General features: G+C 37.2%; 2 protein-coding genes across 3 annotated transcripts in view; one reads left to right on the top strand and one right to left on the bottom strand.

Annotated features, from left to right (window-relative positions):
- The first annotated feature begins 841 nt into the window (after nucleotides 1-841).
- LOC147072962 (uncharacterized) lies at nucleotides 842-12,443 on the top strand. 2 transcript variants are annotated; one of them, XM_085945979.1, is made up of 8 exons: nucleotides 891-957; nucleotides 1,603-2,029; nucleotides 4,606-4,813; nucleotides 5,433-5,664; nucleotides 6,106-6,273; nucleotides 6,884-6,988; nucleotides 8,496-8,712; nucleotides 11,443-12,443. In XM_085945979.1, the coding sequence occupies exons 2-8, from the start codon at nucleotides 1,707-1,709 to the stop codon at nucleotides 12,047-12,049; spliced, it is 1,860 nt and encodes a 619-aa protein (XP_085802105.1). In that variant the 5' UTR covers nucleotides 891-957; nucleotides 1,603-1,706; the 3' UTR covers nucleotides 12,050-12,443. The 2 variants fall into 2 exon arrangements, with proteins under 2 accessions (XP_085802104.1, XP_085802105.1); XM_085945978.1 differs by having other exon boundaries at nucleotides 842-2,029.
- A 3,648-nt stretch (nucleotides 12,444-16,091) lies between these two features.
- Nucleotides 16,092-21,701, bottom strand: part of LOC147072961 (G-patch domain and KOW motifs-containing protein) — a 53,308-nt gene continuing 47,698 nt past the window's right edge. The window contains exons 5-6 of the mRNA XM_085945983.1: nucleotides 21,208-21,340; nucleotides 16,092-20,343 (exon numbers count right to left, since the gene is read on the bottom strand). Of these exons, the coding sequence (XP_085802109.1) occupies nucleotides 20,015-20,343; nucleotides 21,208-21,340 (462 nt within the window). The 3' untranslated portion in view covers nucleotides 16,092-20,014. The remainder of the gene's footprint in view (nucleotides 20,344-21,207; nucleotides 21,341-21,701) is intronic.

The raw sequence follows: 21,701 nt of genomic DNA, 5'->3' as shown, positions 1-21,701 counted from the left end.
AAAATGAAAATAAATTCTTTGTCTGACATAATAATTATAGTAATGATATTAAATCGAACTTGCATAGAAAATAGTGCTGGATTTTGAGATAATAACACCAAAAGCGGCGTCTTGTTCGCGTATGGTTACTTATGAATAATAGGTATTGATTATTAATCTATAATACATATAATTCAAGTGAACTCCTATGGTGTAAATATCTAACATATTAATATGAACACCTCACGATATATAAATGCCGAAATGCCAAAACACTTTGACAGATTGCCATTAGTCTATGGATCGTCCGAATTGGTTTGACGTTTCATGTCAAACCATTTCTGATGGTCCGAGAACGGTTTGATTTTCAATGATACACTGAACCAAACGTCAAATCTCAAACCATTTCCGGTCAACTACAATTTGTATGTATATTGTCTATGGCTTAATTTGATTTGTTTCGTTCATGTTGAAAGAAACGAATATATAATATGTATGTATAAATGTCGGAATGGCATAGATTTTATAATAGACACTAAAACGCTCTTAGCATATATGTGCCCGATCGTCATATAGTCTATTTGAACCTTTATCATCATTTCCCGAGTAATACAAGGTGCCGTTGTCAGTTTTAAATCTGCCGTTTCCCTTCCACGTCACTTCGCATTTTACTACTAAGAAATAGAAGAAGGGTAAAATAAAAAAAATCTAAATTAAGAAGTACTATTCTTTTGGATATTATACTAGGTATTTTACTACTAACATAAGAAATGGAAGAAGGGTAGCAAATTAATTATAGGCTGTTGTTTATTATTATTTTTGTCTTTGGCCTCGTATGATTTTACGTATTATATTATTATATAGTATATTAGTCTATGGTTAGCTTCTCGAATCTCGATGTGGATCTTTGCGATTTTTAGGCCGGACTTAATTTGTCAAGTTCAAGTTGACAAAGGGTCCAAAAATAGGAGTGGGATAGTGCGTAAATTAGAATAATTAGTAATGTTTGCAAGAATGCAAACTATTTTACCATTCATACCTTAATTTTCACGTAATGTATTCCATAAAAAGTAGTAGTAAGGCCATTTCCCTATTGTCATTTTAGTTGTCAAAACACTCTTATCAAAATGAATATTCAAACTTGTAAATCTTTCTCCGAGTCCGTGGCTCTCTATTTGCCGCAGGACCTCTTCCTGAAGCCTCTAGCCAGGTTGAACATCTCCATCCAGCTTCCTACGTCGAAGGCTATGGGTAAAACCATTTCTAACTGGGAATTGATGGAGCGAATGAGAGACATAATACAACCTGAGACATTTTCTTCTCTCAAAGTAGTGAAGAGCTCGTCGGAGTCGATTAGATTTGAGGGCGAAATAGAAGATAAACGGAAATTGAGTAAAGTTATAGACAGCCTGGACGACCGTTCTGTAAAATTGAACGGCTATCCGGAGTTTTTGAAGCTGAAAGCTTCCGAAACCAAGCTAGATTTTCCTACGCGACATACTTGGGATTCGTTCTTTCGCGACGCGTCGAACATGGATGAGATGAAACACGGCGAACGTCCCGACACTGTCCACATTGCTAATCTTCCCATTAAATGGTTTGTGAGTCCGCGCGATGTTTCAGATGACGACGCGAAGCCTTCGGAGAATATTTTTAGAAAAGTGTTTGAACGTTTCGGGAAAATTCGGTGTGTCGATATCCCGATTTGCGATCCGTATAGAAAACAAATGAAAGCACACATGACAGGAATCAGCACGTTTTCGTTCGATTCAGAATTATATTTCGAGGGGTATGTTCAGTTCTCAGAGTATATGGGCTTCGTGAGGGCGATGGACGCCTTCCGGGGCATGAAGGTGGTGAAAAAGCTGTCAGACGGCACCGGGCAGGCCGTCACCGTCCAAGTGGACTTCGATAAGTCTAAACATCTGTCCGACGCTTCTGTCAAGAGGAGGTCCATCGTGAGGGAGCGGTTGGTTGGCCAGGAGCGGGCCAAAGAAGAAAAAGAAAAGGAAGAAGTTCAAAAGCAACAGAAGAGGGAAGAAGTAGAGAGGTTTACATATTTTCTATTCTCTTGTGTATTATGTTTTGTAACTACTTCACATTTAAACAGCCTCATACATATAAACTCAGCACCACCATGAGTCGTATCCATTTAATTCAGTTGACATCAATAAAAAAATAATGTTATTTAGTGTATGTGTACACGGAGTCACCACAATATTGTCTTATTATGTTGCCAACATAGTTGACCGCAGCTCGGCGTGTTTGTTGCAGCTGCTAAAATTCCCACCATTACCATCACCGTTGGAATCACCTTTAATTTCAATGTAGAGATTTCAGTTTTGGTACATACATTGTCATACGACATGTTTTTGTAAGATGAACATCTGGCGTTCAATTACACATTGTATAGAAAAACAACCACAGTTACACGAGTATACAAATTAATGTGTAAATTGACCACTATTTCAATGCAGGTAGAGTTCATTTTTCGATTACTTAATTTGTATGAGATGATTCTGGCAGACTAAAATGTAAGCGGCTTGGTCAGGTATGAGTAATTTTATTTTTCGCATTGGTAGGTACTTCATCCATATATTACGCCAACGTGTGTTAACAACCTTCGAAGACGTCCAGATAGAAAAGTGCCATAAGTACTTAATAGGTTTTATTTACATTAATTAGATAAAACACTATTTTATAATATGAATGCACATTACGGTCTAACTCCATTTAACCGGAGTTTTCAACCTTGCAAATTACTCGCATCTCATATTACTCAGTGTCCGCACTTGCAGTCTCCCTCGGCCCTATGAGCCCGTCAGCATAGATTTTCAAAACCCGACTATGTCTTTTAGGATGGCGACATAGCGCCTGTGCATATGCATGGATTTACTGGCACCAATAGTGTGTAAATTCAACTATCACGATAATAAGTGTTTACACAAGTACTGACTGTCTCAACAATCTCATGTTTCAAGCGTAAGTGAGACACGTTGTCATTTTATGGTGTTATTTGACTGGTTATAAAAATCGATAAACGTCATAAATGCTCTGTGTGTGTACTTTATTTCTTTCTCGGCAGGTTCGCCACTATCGTTCTATTGTGCAGGCGCAGATTCTCACAGGCTAATGTGTATTTACATATGCATTTTTTTGTTATGGCTGCGATAATACATACTGTAAGCGGTAAATCCATGCACATGTAAATGGGGTATCACATTGATTGTCGAACAGTTGCCTTTTATGTACATCCAACGAGGTCACTTCATTAAATTAATTCCCATATTGGACTCCATTGTGACAGTATCTTTGTCTTGGTGTATAATCAGACCTAGATGCGGTAAATTACGGCGTGATTAGTATATTAATATGCATATTCATGTCCCGCTCTGTACCAATATTTATATGTACAATATAGCACAGTTTTTTTTTGTCGGTAGACAAGCTAGTAAACTGAATAATATGGGTGCAAAATCCTGTATGCTGCATGTGGATTATTTCAACTATCTATTAATTGAATTAACATTTTGTAGAAATCCATTGCACATTTCACCAAATTGTCACACTTCCAGTTGGTTAAAGTTAAAATGCTTTTTTCATTTTTACGATACATTATGAAAACTATAATGATTTGTAAAAACCAAAGTGATTATAGTAAGTACAGAAAAAGATAGTCTTAATATTTGGTAAATAAATTTATTGATAATCATCGGTCCCCACGATGGAGAAGTGTTCGAGTGTCAATCTCTGAAGTCGTAGATGAGGGTTCGAATCCCACATATGGCAAAAATCAACTGTTTGATCCAGACTCATGAACACATATGGCTAACAACCATGTTGACGTGACTCGTGAACTACATGAGCTGCATAAATTAAGCAGTTAGCAAGTGTCTGCAGATGAGTGGCCACTATAGTCAGGCCGTGACACGAAACTGTAAACTTCGATGGTAGTGCAATATGGTAAACTGTAAAAATAATGATTATTGCATATTTAAATAAATGGTAATTGGCATTTGAACAAAATATGCAATCGAAAATCTTCATTTATTACAAACTGGTTACCGTATTGCATTCGAAGATTCGAAGAACTAGCACTACTTACTTAATTCGCAATTCAGTAACATGGCCTGAATATAGTTGGCCTTGATTGGTGTATAGGACGCCTGCCTCTCAACCCTTGGGGGATCAAATCCATGAATTTTTTCATCAATGTGTCTCTAGAGCTTGGCTAAGTTCTAAGTTGAGCGAATGACTTAAATACTGTTGCTTCAAAAAGTTTCTGTGACGTGTTTCACTATTGTAATTGAGCCTCGTGGCCTATTGTAGATAGACATAATAACGTAGCTTGATGAAAATATCTGATTTAACCTTAGTTTGATGGCACTGGTACATAATATTAATGCTTAAAAGCGAACAAGTTTGCAGATTGTTTTCCAGGCATTCCCATGGTCTGTTTGTCACGACGCCACGTGGTACAAAGTTAATCCATTAGAAGTGTGTACGAAATCAAATTAAATCAAATTAGAGCATCGGTGAAAGTGCAAAGTGCGTCATCGATAATGAATCCCGCAAGGCTCGGCGGCGGTTTGAAAAGTCTCGGGCTATGGTGGCCGGTGGTTCTAGGCGGAAGCTGGCACAGAGCGAGATGGATAAACTGTCACACACGCAAGAGCGGGAAGAGAGACGGAAGGCCAAGCAGCTGGCCAAGCTGAAGGAGAAAGAGTCGAAGGAAATCAACACCAAGATAGCCGAGGAGCAGAAGAAGCTGATTAAGACCCAGCGCAAGCTGCAAAGCATTCGACTCATCGAAGAACTCTTCAGGAGAATACAAGTAAACACCCCGTTACTTATTTTCTTGTCACTGTAGTAATAAGCAGAAATGACATCAATTCCTATAATGAAATTGATTATTAATACATCTTAGTACAACACAAGTTTCATTAAATTTGTACATAGCTGCCAAACAATGATCACGTAATTGCGACTAGCACATTTCCCGATACTTGTCATAGATATGGGTTATAAGAAGGTTTGATATTATTTTATCATGCTCTTATAGGTTTCTTCATATTATATACCTCGGTAATGAGGATGGCGATCACTGAAATTACTGGCATTGCCAATAATCTCATTCCACATGCAGCGATCCTGTGTTGATCTTGTTTTTTCCCGACCATGTCTGATCCTAATAAGATCATATGGGCCTACACAGAGTGGAGGTTTGTATTTACAGATTTTGTTTTTACGAGAAATGGATGTCAGCCACTTGCTCAACCTATTAGGTCCATACTCTGACTCATACACAAATTGAAAAACAATATGTGCACTAGCCATAGGCATAGGTAAAACTTAAGAAAATTTGGCAGCACACCTTTTGGGAAACACCCAAACATATGTTATATAATATATGAGTTAAAAATTCAGTAGGTTAACTGCTTCTTTTCTTTCAGCTAAAACATAAACCTGGCGTGGGCCACAAAAAGGTAGACTCACACAGAGATCTCTACAATGCAGAGAACAGACGGGAGAAGGACAACAAGAAGGAGTTGAAGAAAATCGAGAAGGCTCTGCTGGTGGAGAACAAGGAACGGTCGGTGCGCGAGAGGCTCGTCAAAAAGTACAAGAGTGCCCAGGAACAGGAACTCGAGGAGCAACGCCAGAAGTTAAAGAAGGCATTGGAGGGTTTGTGACAATGATATATTAATTTTAAAAATAAAAATGTGTATAATTTATCTAACTTCGATTTTTTGAATGTTTATTGAATCAAGCTTTGATGCAGTCACAATACTGAAGACTGGTTTCATCAGTTTAGATTTTAAGAGGACATTTTCAACAACTATTTATACAAATAGGTTTTTAACAAAATGTGAAAACATGATAATATAAATATAAAGAACTACAAGTATCAGAAACAATCCATTTTGACACAAATTCTGAAGTTAAAAGGAAGTCTATTCATTACAGCAGTGATTCACTAAAGATGATTCATATAATATATAATAAAATAATACATGGATGGAACAAAACTTCAATCAGAATTTAAATTTATTTTTTGTTCAAACACGTTTTAAATTTAAATACATAATACACTGACTGAAATATATGGGACATTTTATTTTACAGGTAACATCGTGCTGCGTTCTGTGCTCGATACCGGTAAGAAAAGAGAGCGGACACCCTCGATCAGCTCACTGTCATCCGGTTCAGATATCTGTCTTGAAGATTTCCCCGATAAGAAAATCAAAACTGAGAGAATGACAAGCCCCGAGAGACATCCTTTTATCAAGAAAGGTATGTAAAATTTTTCTTCAATGTGTGTTTGATTCAACGAAGAGCAAATAGCTAAAACTCATTCCTCATAAGAAAACTCTGTTATTATTATAACTTTCATCATGTGTAAAGGCAAGGCACAAATGCTCTTTTCTGGAGTGAAAATGGTTTCTCCTAATCACCTACATCCGTCAAAAACCGTAAACATTTCAACACAATTTTAGATTCACTCAAGCTGTGAATTCCATGAATTATTAAATGTGCAGCTATTGCTAAGATAATCGCTAGAATTGGAAATTGTTATAAATGGATAGTATTGTTTTATTAATTACTACATACGCTGACCATTTCCAATATGGTTTGACTTGTCCCGAAACCAAAACATTCATATTATAATGCAAATGTTGCTATAATTGTCTGTGAAATGACAGACTGTATCGATTAATGTAAATCAATACGCAGCCAAGTGCACCGAACCATCATTATTTACAATTATTATATTGAACAATTAAAAAATTTAAACAGTTGCCAGATATGGTGGCTTTTAACCATTGGAGTATCACTGTATATCGGTAATCTGCAGAGAGGAGAACGTAACAAACCTTCAATAATTTTGTGCCGTGTTTTGCAGAAGGTGAACCCATGATGCCTGGCTATTCGGGACAGGTGCCTCAGTACAATTACGGCCCTTACCCGCCTTACATGAATCCCAATTACAACTACCCGCAGCAAATGGGTGAGTCGAAAATTTGGTGGAAGTACAGTAGGCGCTCGGTAATCCGCCACCCATATTTTTTCACTTATGCCGAAAACGCTGGATTATTGGATTTCTATAGGAAATAATAAATAATCTGTTAAGGTCGGGCACCGAACTGCTGAGTGCACGGCTCTCCGCTCTGTAATCCGGCAGTTTAATGTGAAACCTGCCGGATTATAGAGCAGGAGAGCTGAGTTGCAAAATGCGGACTATTGGACGTGTGTCAGATTGGTGAACGCCGGATTACCGAGCGCTTACTGTATTTTGGATTAATTAGCAATTTGTTTTGCTAGATAGCAACGAAAAGTACCATACAAAATAAATAAGAACTTTTGTATATTATTATACATTGGTTTTAATATATTTCAATGTGTAACAGTTCGGCCACTCCCTGATGAGTCGGTACCGTATTGCTTGCCATGCCAAGATGGAGGTGGAGTGTCGCAGTCAAACATTTAAATTACAAACTAAACAGGTTGGCGATGCACAGTACACTGACAAAACATGTGTTTTTTGGTGCTGTCTGTTGGCAAATTTCTTGCATGTTTGCTTGAATTTACCAGGTGATTCTCTTAATTAAACCTGAGTTCATTCTTGTGCAGCTACAAATTACCTGTGGCTTAAGCGTTGGACTATAAAGCCTTGGGTCCCAGGTTCGAATCCTGGGTCTGGCAAGTACACATTGTTTTTCAATTTGTGTGTGTCAGGGTATGGATCTAATAGGTTGAGCAAGTGGCTGACATCCATTTCTCGTAAAAACAAAATCTGTCAATACAAACCTCCACCCTGTGGAGACCCATATGATCCTATCAGGATCGGACATGGTCGGGGGAAAAAAAAAAAAATTATCTTTCATTTAATGTATGAATGCGCACAATATCGTTTCTTTTTTCTCTGTTTCTATTTTGAAAATGTTTTAACTCCATAACAACTATTTTTTCAAAAGGCCGTAAAAACCATCTAATTTTTGTTTTAAATGTAATTTCGATATAAAATAAAACAAAAAAAAATGATTCTTGAAGTTGAAATTGAAAAAGTTGTAATAGAGGCGTATTCAATAAAAATCTTATGTTGATCAACTTTTACGTTTTACAAGTTTGACCGATAATATTTTCTTCCATCGTCAAATGATATCTTCTCTTGAAAATTGCTATAAAAACACTACTTTTTTTCTTTTTTAAATAAAATAGCAAAAATGTATGTACTCAAAAACTATGCAGTACTACGCGGGATTTCAGTGCTGCAGTACCAAGTTGCTTTGCTTGATTCACAAATGGATACTTCTTCCAATGGCACTGATACAAATCAATCACACCAGGCGACACCAATGCGTCGTCCCTTCACTTCATCGATCTAGTAGAGTTTTAATCTTACTGCTTGTGTTTTCAGTGAGGATTATTTACACATAAGAGTTCAGCATACGCTATCAGGAACAATAAAATTTTATGTTGTTTTGATGATGATTCAATTGTTTATTTTGTGACAGGGAACTATTTCCCCCGCGGTGCTTATTACCCCCCGGGCGGTCACCAGGAGCAAGGTGGTCCGCCCCCGTACAACTCTAGAGGGCGAGGGGGCTTCATATCGCGACGAGGCAGAGGAGGAGTCTATAACACTAATCACAACCCGCACAGAGGAGGCTACCGCGGTGGTCACAGGATGCCTTTCTTCGATGGCCCCAATGCCAACCACGCATACTATAAGTGAGTATACTAATGAAACACTCCTATGAGTATATGGGGCACCACGCCTCTAGCAATCCCATCATTCACTTTCACCCTCTTTAAATTCTCACATTAAAATGAGTAGTGAGTAAAAATAGTAGGTACTAGAGGTGGGAAAACTGGTCGATTTTGAAGACCAAGACTTCCACCAGTATAAAAAAATACTTAATATCGAAACTTGTTCCAAAATACTTACTAGTAGAGGTGAGTTGGAAATACTGTCACCAGTTTGTGTACTTAAGTTTCGGATGAAACTACCCATACTAAGTATTTGTTGCCCAATAAACTTGAAACGTATTAGATGTTCGAATTCGAATGCATTCGATGATATCATCGCCGTGACTCGCCATTCGGCAGTGGCGAAGGGTGGAGGTAGGCTGTTAAGATTCGCTATAAATAGTGCACACTAAGCTATGTTAGTCATATGTATTTGTTTTTATTGAATTAAGACTACAATTTACAGATGGTGTTAGTTAGTTTTTAAAAATCAATTAAACTCTGCCTAAACGAAACCATAATAGATTTGGTCTAATTTGGGCAATACGACAAAATTGTGCACAATTTTTCACTCATAGTTATTTGTTTTCGTTGGATTAAAACTACATATTACACATATTGTTGGTTCATTTTTTTAATTCATTAAGTCCTGCGTAAATCAAACTATAATAAATAAAAAATATTATTCTATCTATAAAATGCTCAAAGTTATGTATGATTTAATTGCATAATTTTAGATATTTTATAGATAGACGTGTATTTTTTGACTATTATCTATTATGGCTTGGTTTTTCAGGGTTTAATTGAATTTTTTAAATCTAACCAACATTATCTGTAAATTGTAGTCTTATTTCAATGAAAACAAATATGTATGTCTGAAAAAGTTTAATGTGCACTATTTATGGCGGATCTTAACAGCCTACCTCCACCCTTCGCCACTGCCATTCGGTGATGCTGGTTGACTTTCAACGCTATTGATATTAAATGCGCGCGAGCGAGATATCATGATACACGTATGTCTAGCCGTGATATTATACTCAACTGTCATTGTTCTCCCTTTCTCCTCTGTTATAAAGTTGGTATAGTGAAGGACAGAAATGGTCACATGTTCGTTTTATAGTATACTATTTGAGTTTGCCTAAGTTTTAGTTTTAAGAGTTTAAGTTTCAGTTGAGTATGAGACTTTATCGAGTCCAGGAGTTCGACGCATGGTATGAGATCTCGCCGTCCGCTAGCTAGTTCGTAGTCTTGCTACATATGAAATCATCGCCTCGGACTTCGCGTATTTAGTTTAAGTTGAGTATGACATGTACATCGAGTTGACGTCAGTCGCAAGCCGGAATAGCGGAGTACTGATAACGCTAACTGACTACGCGTTTATCTGGTTTTGTCACGTCGAGTTTCTCGATTTTTTAGTTTTATAATTAGAACTTATAAACATAAACTGAATTCAAATTGTATGCGTGATTGTATAAATGGATAATAATTATATTATACTTAATAAACAATTTGTGTAAAAATGGCTACTAAAAGGTTAAGTTTCGTGTGGAATCGTTCCAAAGAAATAGTTACAAATTATGCCATCTGTAATGTTTATAAAATAAAAAATTCATACAAGTCAATGTCAAATTTGAAGAAACTTTTACAGCGCAAGTACCCAACTATTCATATTGAATTTGCCAGGCAAGATATAGCTCCACCTGTAAAATTCTTTACATATAAATGAAACCAGTGCTTTTAATGCTTCAGTATTTTCTACTGAAACAGGAGTGACTAGTGCCATAGTTCCAGCTGTACCTGTCTCGAAAATGGGACTTTTCGAAAAGCAGATGTATTTTTAACGATTCTATTATAGCCAATATTTCAAATACTAGTAAGTATTTTGGAACAAGTTTCGATACTAAGTATTTTTTAATACTGGTAGTAAGTATACTTAGTCTTCAAAATCGACCAGTTTTCCCACCTCTACTTACTAGTAATACATACTCAACTGGAACTAAAACTAACTCCATATTATTACAGTATAGTCACCATTTCTGTCCTTCACTATACCAACTTTACAATTGGGGAGAAAGAGAGAGAAATGACAATTTGAAATATCGGCTTTAATAGAATCGCTAAAAATATACTGAGCGCTGAGCCGATTTTAAACACATTTTGAATTTATGAGTTGTTTTTATGTTAGGTTATAATATTCTTGAATGAATATACAATGATTTTTTTTATTTCAAACATGTTTTGAGCTGTCATAATAAGCTTGTGCCGTCACCATATTCCGAGGGAATTGGTCCAACAATAATTACATAAAATTTATCACCTATTGTTTATACATAAGCGAGTCGCGGTTTCCGCGGCGATGATGTCATAGGTAGCAACAGTACCAACTAGCTAGCGGGGACGGTGAGATCTCACAGCATGCGTTCAAACTTCTAAGTATTTTGTAACAAGTATATTGGGCCACACGTACTGAGTATGGGTAGTACATGCCGAGACTTGAGTACGCAAACTGATGACAGTATTTCCAACTCACCTCTGGTAGGTACATGGTGAAAACGATGTAATACAAAAAAAAATGTTACATCGCTCACAAATGGGATTTTACGGTAATGTATTCTGTAAATTTTATTGAATTACTTTTGAAGGAAGAGTTTTCAAAGAATATTGTATTTATGTAATGTTCATGACATCTTATTACATGTATTTTATCTGCAGGTATTTCAAGAAACTGGCTGAAGGGCAATCGGGCGATTACTTAGATCGAGAGAGATCATACTCCAGAAGTAGATCACGATCGCGCAGGAGGTCGTACAGTCGCAGTAGATCCAGATCTTCATCGAGATCACGCACCAGATCCCGGAGGAGATCGTCTTCTCGCCGTCGATCCCGATACTCCCGCTCCAGACATTCGAGATCCCGTTCCCGGAACAGAAGAACACGAACCAGATCGAGAAGCAGGTCCAGATCTCGGCGATCCAGGTCCAGAAGTCGCGACAGATCCAAGAGCAGGTCCAAATCTCGACGCAGACGCTCTCATTCTAAACGCTCGCAATCCAGAGGGAAATCCGAGCCTGCCGAACCTAAAAAGTCAACTGATTTCATTCCAAGAGCCGTGAGAGACAACGCCGACAAATCCAAACTTGACGAGAGCGCTCAGCAATCTTCCGAAGATACAACTCACAAAGCGAACGATGCAGGAGAAGGCGATGTTCAGAAGTCTCCCGCTAATGATAAACGAGGATCGCCCAAGAGCTGGTCTCCGCAAGGACAAGACAACCGAAAAAGAGATGCCTGGTCTGAAAGCCCCTCGCCTAAAAAGTAACCTCTGTTTAAAAAGTCGTGTTTCTTGTTTAATTGATTATTGTGTTGTGATTGATGTCAATGTCACCGTGGAAATCATATCATCTCATATTGTAAAAAAAACATTTATATATTTATGCAAAAGAATTTATTAGCATTACTAAGTTATGAAATATAATGTAACATATTATTAAGATTAAAATTAAAGTTATTACATCAAGTATATTTATATCTTTGAAAAGTGTTCACATACATATGAGGCATCTATTTCCAAAAACCGGTAAGCCCATAGTCAAAATCAGACAAAAAAATAAATAACTACATAAGTATATTATATTTATATGTAATTTCACACAATATATTGTAATGACCTATAATTTATAAAACTCCACCCAAAAGTATATGAATAGAATGTTTAACTTAATAATGTTGAAAATCAATTCTTCTTTGACCATTATCGTCTCTGTTCTGGCAGAACACACTAATTGGAGACAGTGACGTCCATAGACAAAATGCCGCCCCTAGGCAGCCTCAGAATGCCACCACATTACACAGTATTTTTTATTATGCTTTCATGACTTCAATATCTTAGAAATACATTATTAACAAAATATATACCACAAAATTTAATTTAAATTTCATCTCGACTTCAATAGACAATATTGCGAGTTCACGGTTTCAGATACGTTTAAAAATACACTGTCAGGTCACTGGTCAAAATACACTGTCACTGACAACTTTCAAAACTCGCGAATGACTAGCAAAAATATTTGGATAAATTAATTAGGTACCTAAGTATGTACCTACCTATAATTAAAATATAATTCGCAAATCTGCAGGTGTCATTGCTGGTCATCAAGGAGTGATGTCCAAAGACAACGGAAGTAAACTAGACGTCGCGAACCCGATGAAAAAAAATCAATCCTGTTTATGCTAATTAACACGTTGGCTGCGCAAAAAATATCGCATGCTTTACAGAGAACCTGAAAAATACCTACCTTTCGAAACCACAAAACTCTATTAAATATTAGAAACTATTATTATATTTTATCTCAGTTCTGTCGCTTGCAATGTCATTTACACAAAATACATCTGTGCACCACATGTATTTGCATTGTTTACCTACCAGATATCGAAACACGTGCGGCATTTATTGATGTCGCGCCGTATGAAATGCGCTAAAGGCAAGTTCACACTAACATAATATTTTGCGTTTATATACATTTTATTTTGAACGGAATTTTATCTTACCTTTTTTACTCCATGTTTTGTTTTACATCAATTTATTCAACTTCAAATGTTGATAATATTTCTTATTGTTGAAAAAGTTCACAAAAAAGACACTATGATATAAAAATAGTTGAAACGTAATTTACACTATCACAATACACTACAATATATATTACTTTGAAAGAACGTTGGAATGTTAGATTCACATTTGTTTATGTACATTTAAAAAAATCTTTGAAGATGCATATAAATCGAGCCAAAAAGTATTATGACTTGTATATTATATTTATAGAATAAATTTCTGATTCACTCTCGACAAAAACTAAATTTGTTCGTGATATAGTCGAAAACAGGGTTCTAAACACAACCCAGGTTTATTCGGGCAATCAGGACAATGGAACAACGAAGCTTTTAGTTGTTTGGTAGTATTCCAGCAATGTTTACACCTTCGCCTCTTTGTGTTTCTGTTTTGAGTGAATTTTTGTTTTAGGTTGTTTCGGTAAGGTAAGCGGAGGTGGGCCAAGTAGTTTTCTAATTACCGATAGTCTGAAATCGTATAAGGAAATTTTTGGATTTTCGGAATTATATAGATAATGCGCATTCAAAAGTATTGTTTGTAATAAATGAATGCCCAATTTCTTGTACCACCTTATAGCTTTACGTTGACATGGGTAATATGCCAACATCTGACCATGATAGTCGATTCCACTCATATAACGGTTGTACTCAATTACCATCTTCAGTTTTTTACATAACTTTCTAAATCTATTAGACGTGTTAGTTATATCACCATCGAATTCTGATGATATGGTAACTACTTCTCGACGATCTTTCCATTTTGTAACGCATATACCCATATCCGTGTACTGGCTAATACATTCACCAGTTTTAAGTTTTTTATTGACAACCGTATCAGGATTACCCTTTCTATTGCTCCTTAGGATTCCCGTGACAAATGTCTTATCTTGGAGTAAAGCCTCAGTCAGTGGAACACTATTATAGTAGTTGTCCATGAAAATAGAATGACCGATTCCTGTTTTACCTTCAATTAATTTTCGGACAACTTTTTTGGTATGGTCTTTCCCCCCCAATTCCGTATCTGCTGATCCGCCATAAACAATAAGTTTTAAAGCCAAACCACCAGACTCTCCGAGCATGTAAAGTTTGATGCCATATTTTGCTTTTTTTGCCTTTCATGTATTGCCAAATAATTAGGCGACCGCGCCATAAAACTAACGATTCGTCGATTGATAAATTTTTTTTCGGCACATATGGCGTCCATCCTTTCATTGAACAGATCAATTAATGGTTGTATTTTACCTAAACTGGAACTGTCTTCTTCATTGCAATTGAAATGCAAAGATCTCATTATCAGTAAAAATCTGTCTCGGGACATAAACTGCGAAAATACAGTCAAATTGAAGAGGTAGTCTTTTTTCCAATAGTCACTCAGACGATTCGAACGTATCGTTCCTGTATGAAACAGAAATCCCAACCATAGTTTGAAATCGTCAATTGTGATGTCTTTCCATTGAGTGATTCGACTTCTATCGCCCGTTTGAGCTAAAATGTTCATTGCATACGCATTTGTCTGGTCTACGATGTAGTTATAAAATTTCTCATCAGCTATAAGATGAAAATAATCGATAGGATCTTTTCCACTCATGTCGATTTCTATGCAAGGCGTAGCCGAAAATTGAATAGATGTGGCTTGTTTTTTTTCAAATGACCACTTTTCAGGTACGTTTGTTCTTGCAATTGATTGTAAAAATATGTCATCATCACTTTCCCAATCTGATTCACTATCAATGTTATAATCACATACAATATTATCAAAATCACTTCCGTCACTGTCGTGCACTTGGTCATCGCTTTCTTCTACTCTTTGTCTTTTTGAACACGATGGCCGATCCATTGTCAGTGGGGTAAAAAATGAAAATCACTATCACTAAAACACAAGGGATCACATGCACCAAAACGTCGGGAAAAGTTTATATTCACATGGAATTTAGAAAAAAATATACACTCGGTATAAAAAATAACACCCACCGTGGCCGCGCGGCATAAGCGTTGGACTATCTATATATATTACTTACATACTTATATTTACAAAATAATAAAAAAAAGTGATAAAACAAAACCAATTTACAACTGTAAACAATATTTCAACAAAATATTATAAGTCGTTTGATGTACGTATTCCGATTACACTAGTGTGAACAAGCCTTTACATGAGAGTTTCAATAAAATGTCCTGAAACGACCGAACCGTGGCAAGTACTTACTAACACTGAAAGATTTTGTACAGTGCTAAGGGTCCTAAGAATAAATAACAACAATTGTAGACATGCTGTAAAATATTTGGTTAATAACATTGAAAGCAACACATGAACACGGCTGCCGTGACTGACGCGGGGTTACAATTTTTGTATGGACACGGGAGCCGTGTCCGACGCACCGAACGTGTTAATAGGTTCATTTTGTTTCCAACCAGTGAGCTGAATTTTTTAATGGAAAGATATTTCCATTATTACTAAGTTTAGGTACCAATTCCTATATATTTATTGATTCTCCTCGATTTGCTGTCCTTCGAGTAACTGTCGCCCCCAAGCGACGCTCAATCTGCCTACCCCCACGGGACATCACTGATTGGAGAATACTAGTTTCGAGTAATTTAACTTTGAAGTTTTAAAATGTTTGAAATGGTCTATCATATGAGTTTATTAAGTAATCGTAAAAATTATGACTTTAAAATAAAGACTGTTTATTTATTAAGGTTAAAGTATAAAAAAAAAGTAAAATTTTCTTTTTTTATGTTTATTTTCTTATTTGTTTAGAAAAAAACGAATTAGTGTTTTTTGCCAGAACACATTTTGTCTTTTTCAGCGGTACTGATTACACTAAGTGTTATTTAGTGTTTTCTGCCAGGAGAAAAATGCAGAATATTTTCAAGCCATTGTCATAGTTTTAGGGAAAAATTTTAGTACGTAAAATTATCTAGTTATCTTTATAAAAAAAATGAGATAGATACATACTGCAATAGTATATTATTCTTATAGAGCGTAGAGATTATAAGTAGGTACATGTGTAAATAATGACCAGTAGAAGACATATTAATTAAGGGAATTTCAGAGTAACTACCATTGGTGGAAAAGTAGCATTGTTAGAGTTATCATCATCAGTCTGAATTAATACACTGCTGGATGAAGCCCTCTCCAAGCTGATTCCACTTCTCTCTGTCCTGTGCGTTGCGTTGCCACATACTTAACCATTTCATCGATCCAGCGGCCTCTAAGTCTATTTTGCAGACGTTTTGTACCTCTTGGGTACCACTGGATGACTACATTTGTCCATCGGTTGTCCCTTTTTCGAGCTATGTATCCAGCCCATTTCCATTTTTGGTTTTTAGATAACACTATTACATCGCAAACCCTTGTCTGTTTTCTTATACAATCATTCCGCTTTTTGTCATTTCGCGTTATGCCCAGCATGCACCTCTCTATACCACGCTGTGCTACTATAAGTTTCTGGGTCTCTCCTATACTTAGGGTCCATGTTTCACATGCACTTGTGATTACGGGAAGCACACACTGGTTTAAGATTTTGCGCTTAAGGCACGGGTCATTTTTGTGTGTAGTCACCTACAAACACCTTGTTGTCCGAGAAAATATCAATTGAGTTACTGCATATGGCTCTTGCAGACAAATCATAACATAAATTGCATCTCTCAAATTATTACGAAAAAGTGTTTCAGCAGTGGCTTAATAGAAAATTAACCATATGCATGTAAACAAGTTACGTGGTGATTCATGAAAGGTATGACCACTTCTACGACTGGAAACATGACTTTCTTGGTTTCCTATTGCCTCGGGTAGATATATCACAAATGAAACAATTGCGTCCTTCATGTTAGAAGAGTCACGTGAGCTTTGTTAGTAGAACCACATATTGAATTCGTAGTTAATTCGAACACGAAGTTGGGTGTACAGAGGGGTGGAGCCCATACGAGTCACGACCTTCGGCCATGAGGTTCCTACTATGAAGAAGAAGAATGATGCTAACACCAAAGTAACCAATACACTGGCTGGATACAATGGCACCATACCTATATTCTTGACAATGGCCAGCGTTAAATAATATACAAAGTCATACTGCATCTCTCATATACATACGGAACTAAAATGCTCACACAGTGTAATTGTAGTTCCAAGTTAAGTAGTGAGGAGTTGGATTCACGACTACTTCCGATGCTTCTACCGTGACTTTTCGTATATTACTTGCTATCGTTTTAGGTAGACGAATTACAAAGTAGACCGTGTAGGTATATCATATTGTGCAGATGAATCAGAGGTGCGCTCGCGGTGCCCATCGAGGATGTGAGGAGTGAGAGCCACGTCGACTCCTTGGCATGGTGCTATATCTTTTCGTGTATACTATCGTCTCAGGTAGACAAATTGCAAAACAAACTTTTTTTATGTAAATGTATATTTTGTAAAAATTAGTGTGTTTTTCCAGACGGTAAAGTTTGAAATAAGGAACATTTTGGTATAACTAAATCAATATGTAATTTTTTCGAATTAGTGTCTTCTGCCAGAACAGTGACGATATATTATATCCGCTCTTCAGTTGATATGGACACCACACTTAGACTATATTATAATATACCTACTGTATAGACTCAGCGTATTGTTTTGCTAAAACCGTGTTCCGTGCGTTTCATTGTTACTTGTGGTTGGTGGAACTAACCTATGGAACGTAATACCATCTAAAGGCTCAGGCACACAGAACGCGATATAAGAATGTCAGAAAGGCCGTGATATCTTTGTGAGCGATCTAGTATTGTGGTTGCTTCCTAGCGGGCAAATCATAACCGTAGATGTATGTCAAGGGAGCCAAGCCACAAATTTGGCGAAAATGAGTAAAGTACACAAAAGCATTTTAAAATCATCAAAGATGCAGTGGTCAATGGATTTAGGCCACAAAACTCTTGACTACCACACACGTGTGCCAACTGTACATTTCAATATTCAGTGGTCAAGAGATATAACTTCCAAGATACTGTTTTTTTTTAGTTATTTTTACAAAATAATAAAAAGATAACACCACAAAGTATATTCTATGTTCAAAGTTTCTATATATAGTTATTATATCTTTAAGCGCACCTGTTTCTCAGCATTATGATTTTGTGGACTGGCTCCTTTGACATCTACGATAACGAAATGTGTATTTTTTAAATAGTTTTTGTTCGGAATGAGTAATTCGGATGAGGAGCAGCTCCTTTTTCTATTAGCCCTACAGAGTAATAGAAAAAAGTTGATGTTGGGTACATGACAACATCAATACGAAAAGGGAAAGATTTGGGAGTACCACGACGTATAGAGCATCAATGTCATGAAGATAGATGTTTTCTATATTTTTGTATGTCACGTGTAAGTTTCAAGGAACTAACTACATGACCTGATAAAACCAAAGATTTCCGATTAGTAACTCACAGATCGCCCTGTATGTATACAACTAGATCACTGCCGCGACAGATCGCGTCCTGTGTGCCAGTCTTTATTACTTCTCAGTACGGCTACCACATTTAAATACCACTAATTTTATATTCAACACAAAAACTATAAATTTCAATTATTAGTTTGGATGACTTGTCATTCAAAATAATATTACCAGCGTGTACAAAAAATATTGTACAAAGCCGTCAACCTTCTATCTTACTCATAACACATATTGCGAAGATTATAAGCGTGCTGAATGCTTTCTCCCTCGCACTTATGGTTTGTTTTTTTTCAGGCCTCGACACCACACAGCGCCTTCAGGAATCCCTGTCGCTCGCCAGTCTTTTTACACCTTCCCAGGTCATGCCAGCATCCCGTAGCTCCGTCATATACTCTCTGTGGATTATATTTAGAATCTAGTTGGCTTGAAAACAGGCAAGGCGGGTTGATATCATGAGGCACCCACGGCATGTGTCTGAGTGTAACTTCACTCAGCGTAATGAGAGGCTGCATGGTCCACTCTCTTATCTCCTAAAGTTATACCACTGCACCAGTATCCATCTGCTTTCGAATGTTAGGTTGCTCTGAGCCTTCATAAGGTGCCCATGACTCACTAACCAATACACATTGAATTTTATTTTGCTTACAATTATTGCAATTAAAATAGGCATATTATTCTAAATTGAAAATATTATACAATTAAAAATAGAAACTTATAGCGCGGGGTCTCCAAATACTTTCTCGCTCGCACATCGGACGTTACCTAAAGTCGGCGCGGGCGCCCCCACCACAGCGCGTTCCCCACCGAAGCGCACCGGCCTTATCAGCTGGACGGCGAGGAAGGGGTCGCCTAGTTGGCAATACACGGCCTTGAACAAATCAGTTAACCTTGGGCCAGCTTGGCCCTGACTCAGCATAGTAGTCTTGCTTGGTCTGAAAATGGTATACACGGCTTCCCGTAACCCTATCAGACCACAGTGAGCTATTCTTACAAAACCCAGCTCACCACAGTAGCTTGCTTACTCTGAAAACGGTATACACGGCTTCCCGTAACCCTATCAGTGTACAGTGAGCTATTGTGGTGAGCCAGGCACGAGCTCAGGTTTCGCCTTCAACAACACAACGAACCCTTACGAATTTATTAAGGAAGTACCTACTTTCACCCTTATAAACTACAATTAAAACCAACCATTTACACTCGAAACACCAAAACGTGGGAAATAGATGCCTCATTTGTAAAATGATATCTTCCCTATTATGTCAATGCCTACGTCGGCGATCCTTCGGAGATCTGCTCCTGTCTCTTTTCTTCTTCTTCCCTTTCCTTTTCTTGTCCCTGTCTCTCCTTTCCTCCTCGCATGAAGATAGGGATGAGATGGAACTGTTTCGCCTGTTGGCGCTTCTTTTGTCGTCTTGTCTGTGTCTTTCTCTTTCGCGTGACGGTGATCTGTTTTTCGTATCCTTCATGGGGCAGGAGTTTTTAGAATTACCAGCTGCACTTTCGATTGATTCTGACGGTTCTCTCTTTTCAATTTTGATATTCTCCTTTTTCAACTCTTTTAATTTATACTCCTCATATTTGACAGCATCTGTAAGCAGTAAATCAACCATGTGTTCAACAATAAACATATCACCTATTGGAAGACAAAACCACATCCGTGACATTATGCTCTGTTTACACGAGCATGATGGGTTACACCACTCACATGAGCACTCGCCAACAAAAACAAAATGATAAATACAGATTATTTTAGATTCTATAGGTCATGTATTAGTTGTCAGCAATTTTTGTTGTCAGTTGTGATCAAGAATCGTCAACCTCAAATAACAATTACATGCAACGATTCAGATACCGCATCGACTGTCACAATGCTTGTTTTGATTGGATCATTAAACTAATTGATGGATAAATTACATTCAGATCGAATTAGTTTATTTCAGGTGGTCCATCAAGTTCATGTCTGGAAACTTGTACGTATGCATCACCGTAAAATGTCGTATCGAAATTATATGGCTGTATACTAAAGACTGTCCAACTTCTTTGGGTCGTAAAGTACTGACATAAAATTAATGTTTAAATAAAACACGGTTCTTTTCGGTTTACACTTTACAGGAAGCCAGCAGCAGACAAATTTTGAAAATAGCCTATAATATTGGATTATTTCTTAGGTTAGGTTAGGTTTTCATTCTTGAATTCATTTATTTTGCCTAAATCAGCAATGAAAAGCAGTCACAAAGAAACACATACGAATTGGTCATTCCTATACCGGCTCGCCGATCGCCGCATTGAAATATCAATACGTTTCGAAGGCTACGCGCGACTGTCGCTAGATAAATGTGCGAGGTTGTGTCATGCAACACTGGCCGCCTGTTCTCGGAAAATTTGATTTATAGCGGTAAGGCAAAAGGGTTAGGAAACCCTAGCTTACGTAATCCATGAATAAGCGACTTACTTATAACTTTAGAATGCTTGTTATACTCTTGTGGTGTGATAGTCTGCACCATGAATTCATTGAGGTTATGATTAATACCCCCGCATGCCGCTTTAACTATTATTCTACCACTGTCATCGTCAAATCCAGTCACCTGCAAATGAAAAATACCAATAAGTATGTTCCAAGGACACGCCTCAATATATTTACACACATAGATGACATGACGCAATATAAAAAAGCACCCTGATATCGTTATCATGTCTATTGGTTGAAGTCCAGATGCTTGAGAATCGCATATGTCTGGCACAAATATCATTCAATTTTTCATTACAGACGTGTGAAGGCTTGTAGACGAGGCCCTTCGTTCAGTGTAGTTTCGGTTTAGACTGAAGGTGTAGGATAGGTTCCAAGAATCAGCAAAATGTGAGCTGAGAGCGATGTTTATTAAAGAAGCGAAGTGCGGAGCAGCGTGTTTTTACAATGAAGGTGGCGGTTGAGCAGGTATCGTTTGC

Source organism: Rhyacophila brunnea, unplaced genomic scaffold, assembly GCF_057557595.1.
Source record: "Rhyacophila brunnea isolate RB1 unplaced genomic scaffold, BYU_Rbru_1.0 scaffold_19, whole genome shotgun sequence".
Classification (NCBI taxonomy): domain Eukaryota; kingdom Metazoa; phylum Arthropoda; class Insecta; order Trichoptera; family Rhyacophilidae; genus Rhyacophila; species Rhyacophila brunnea.
This window is presented reverse-complemented; position numbering and strand designations above follow the sequence as displayed.

Coding starts and splice junctions, on each gene's coding strand:
- LOC147072962 (XM_085945978.1), top strand. CDS start 1,107: ATGAATATTCAAACTTGTAAATCTTTCTCCGAGTCCGTGGCTCTCTAT. Junction 4,814..5,432: donor AACTCTTCAGGAGAATACAA/GTAAACACCCCG, acceptor CTTTTCTTTCAG/CTAAAACATAAACCTGGCGT. Junction 6,274..6,883: donor ACATCCTTTTATCAAGAAAG/GTATGTAAAATT, acceptor CGTGTTTTGCAG/AAGGTGAACCCATGATGCCT.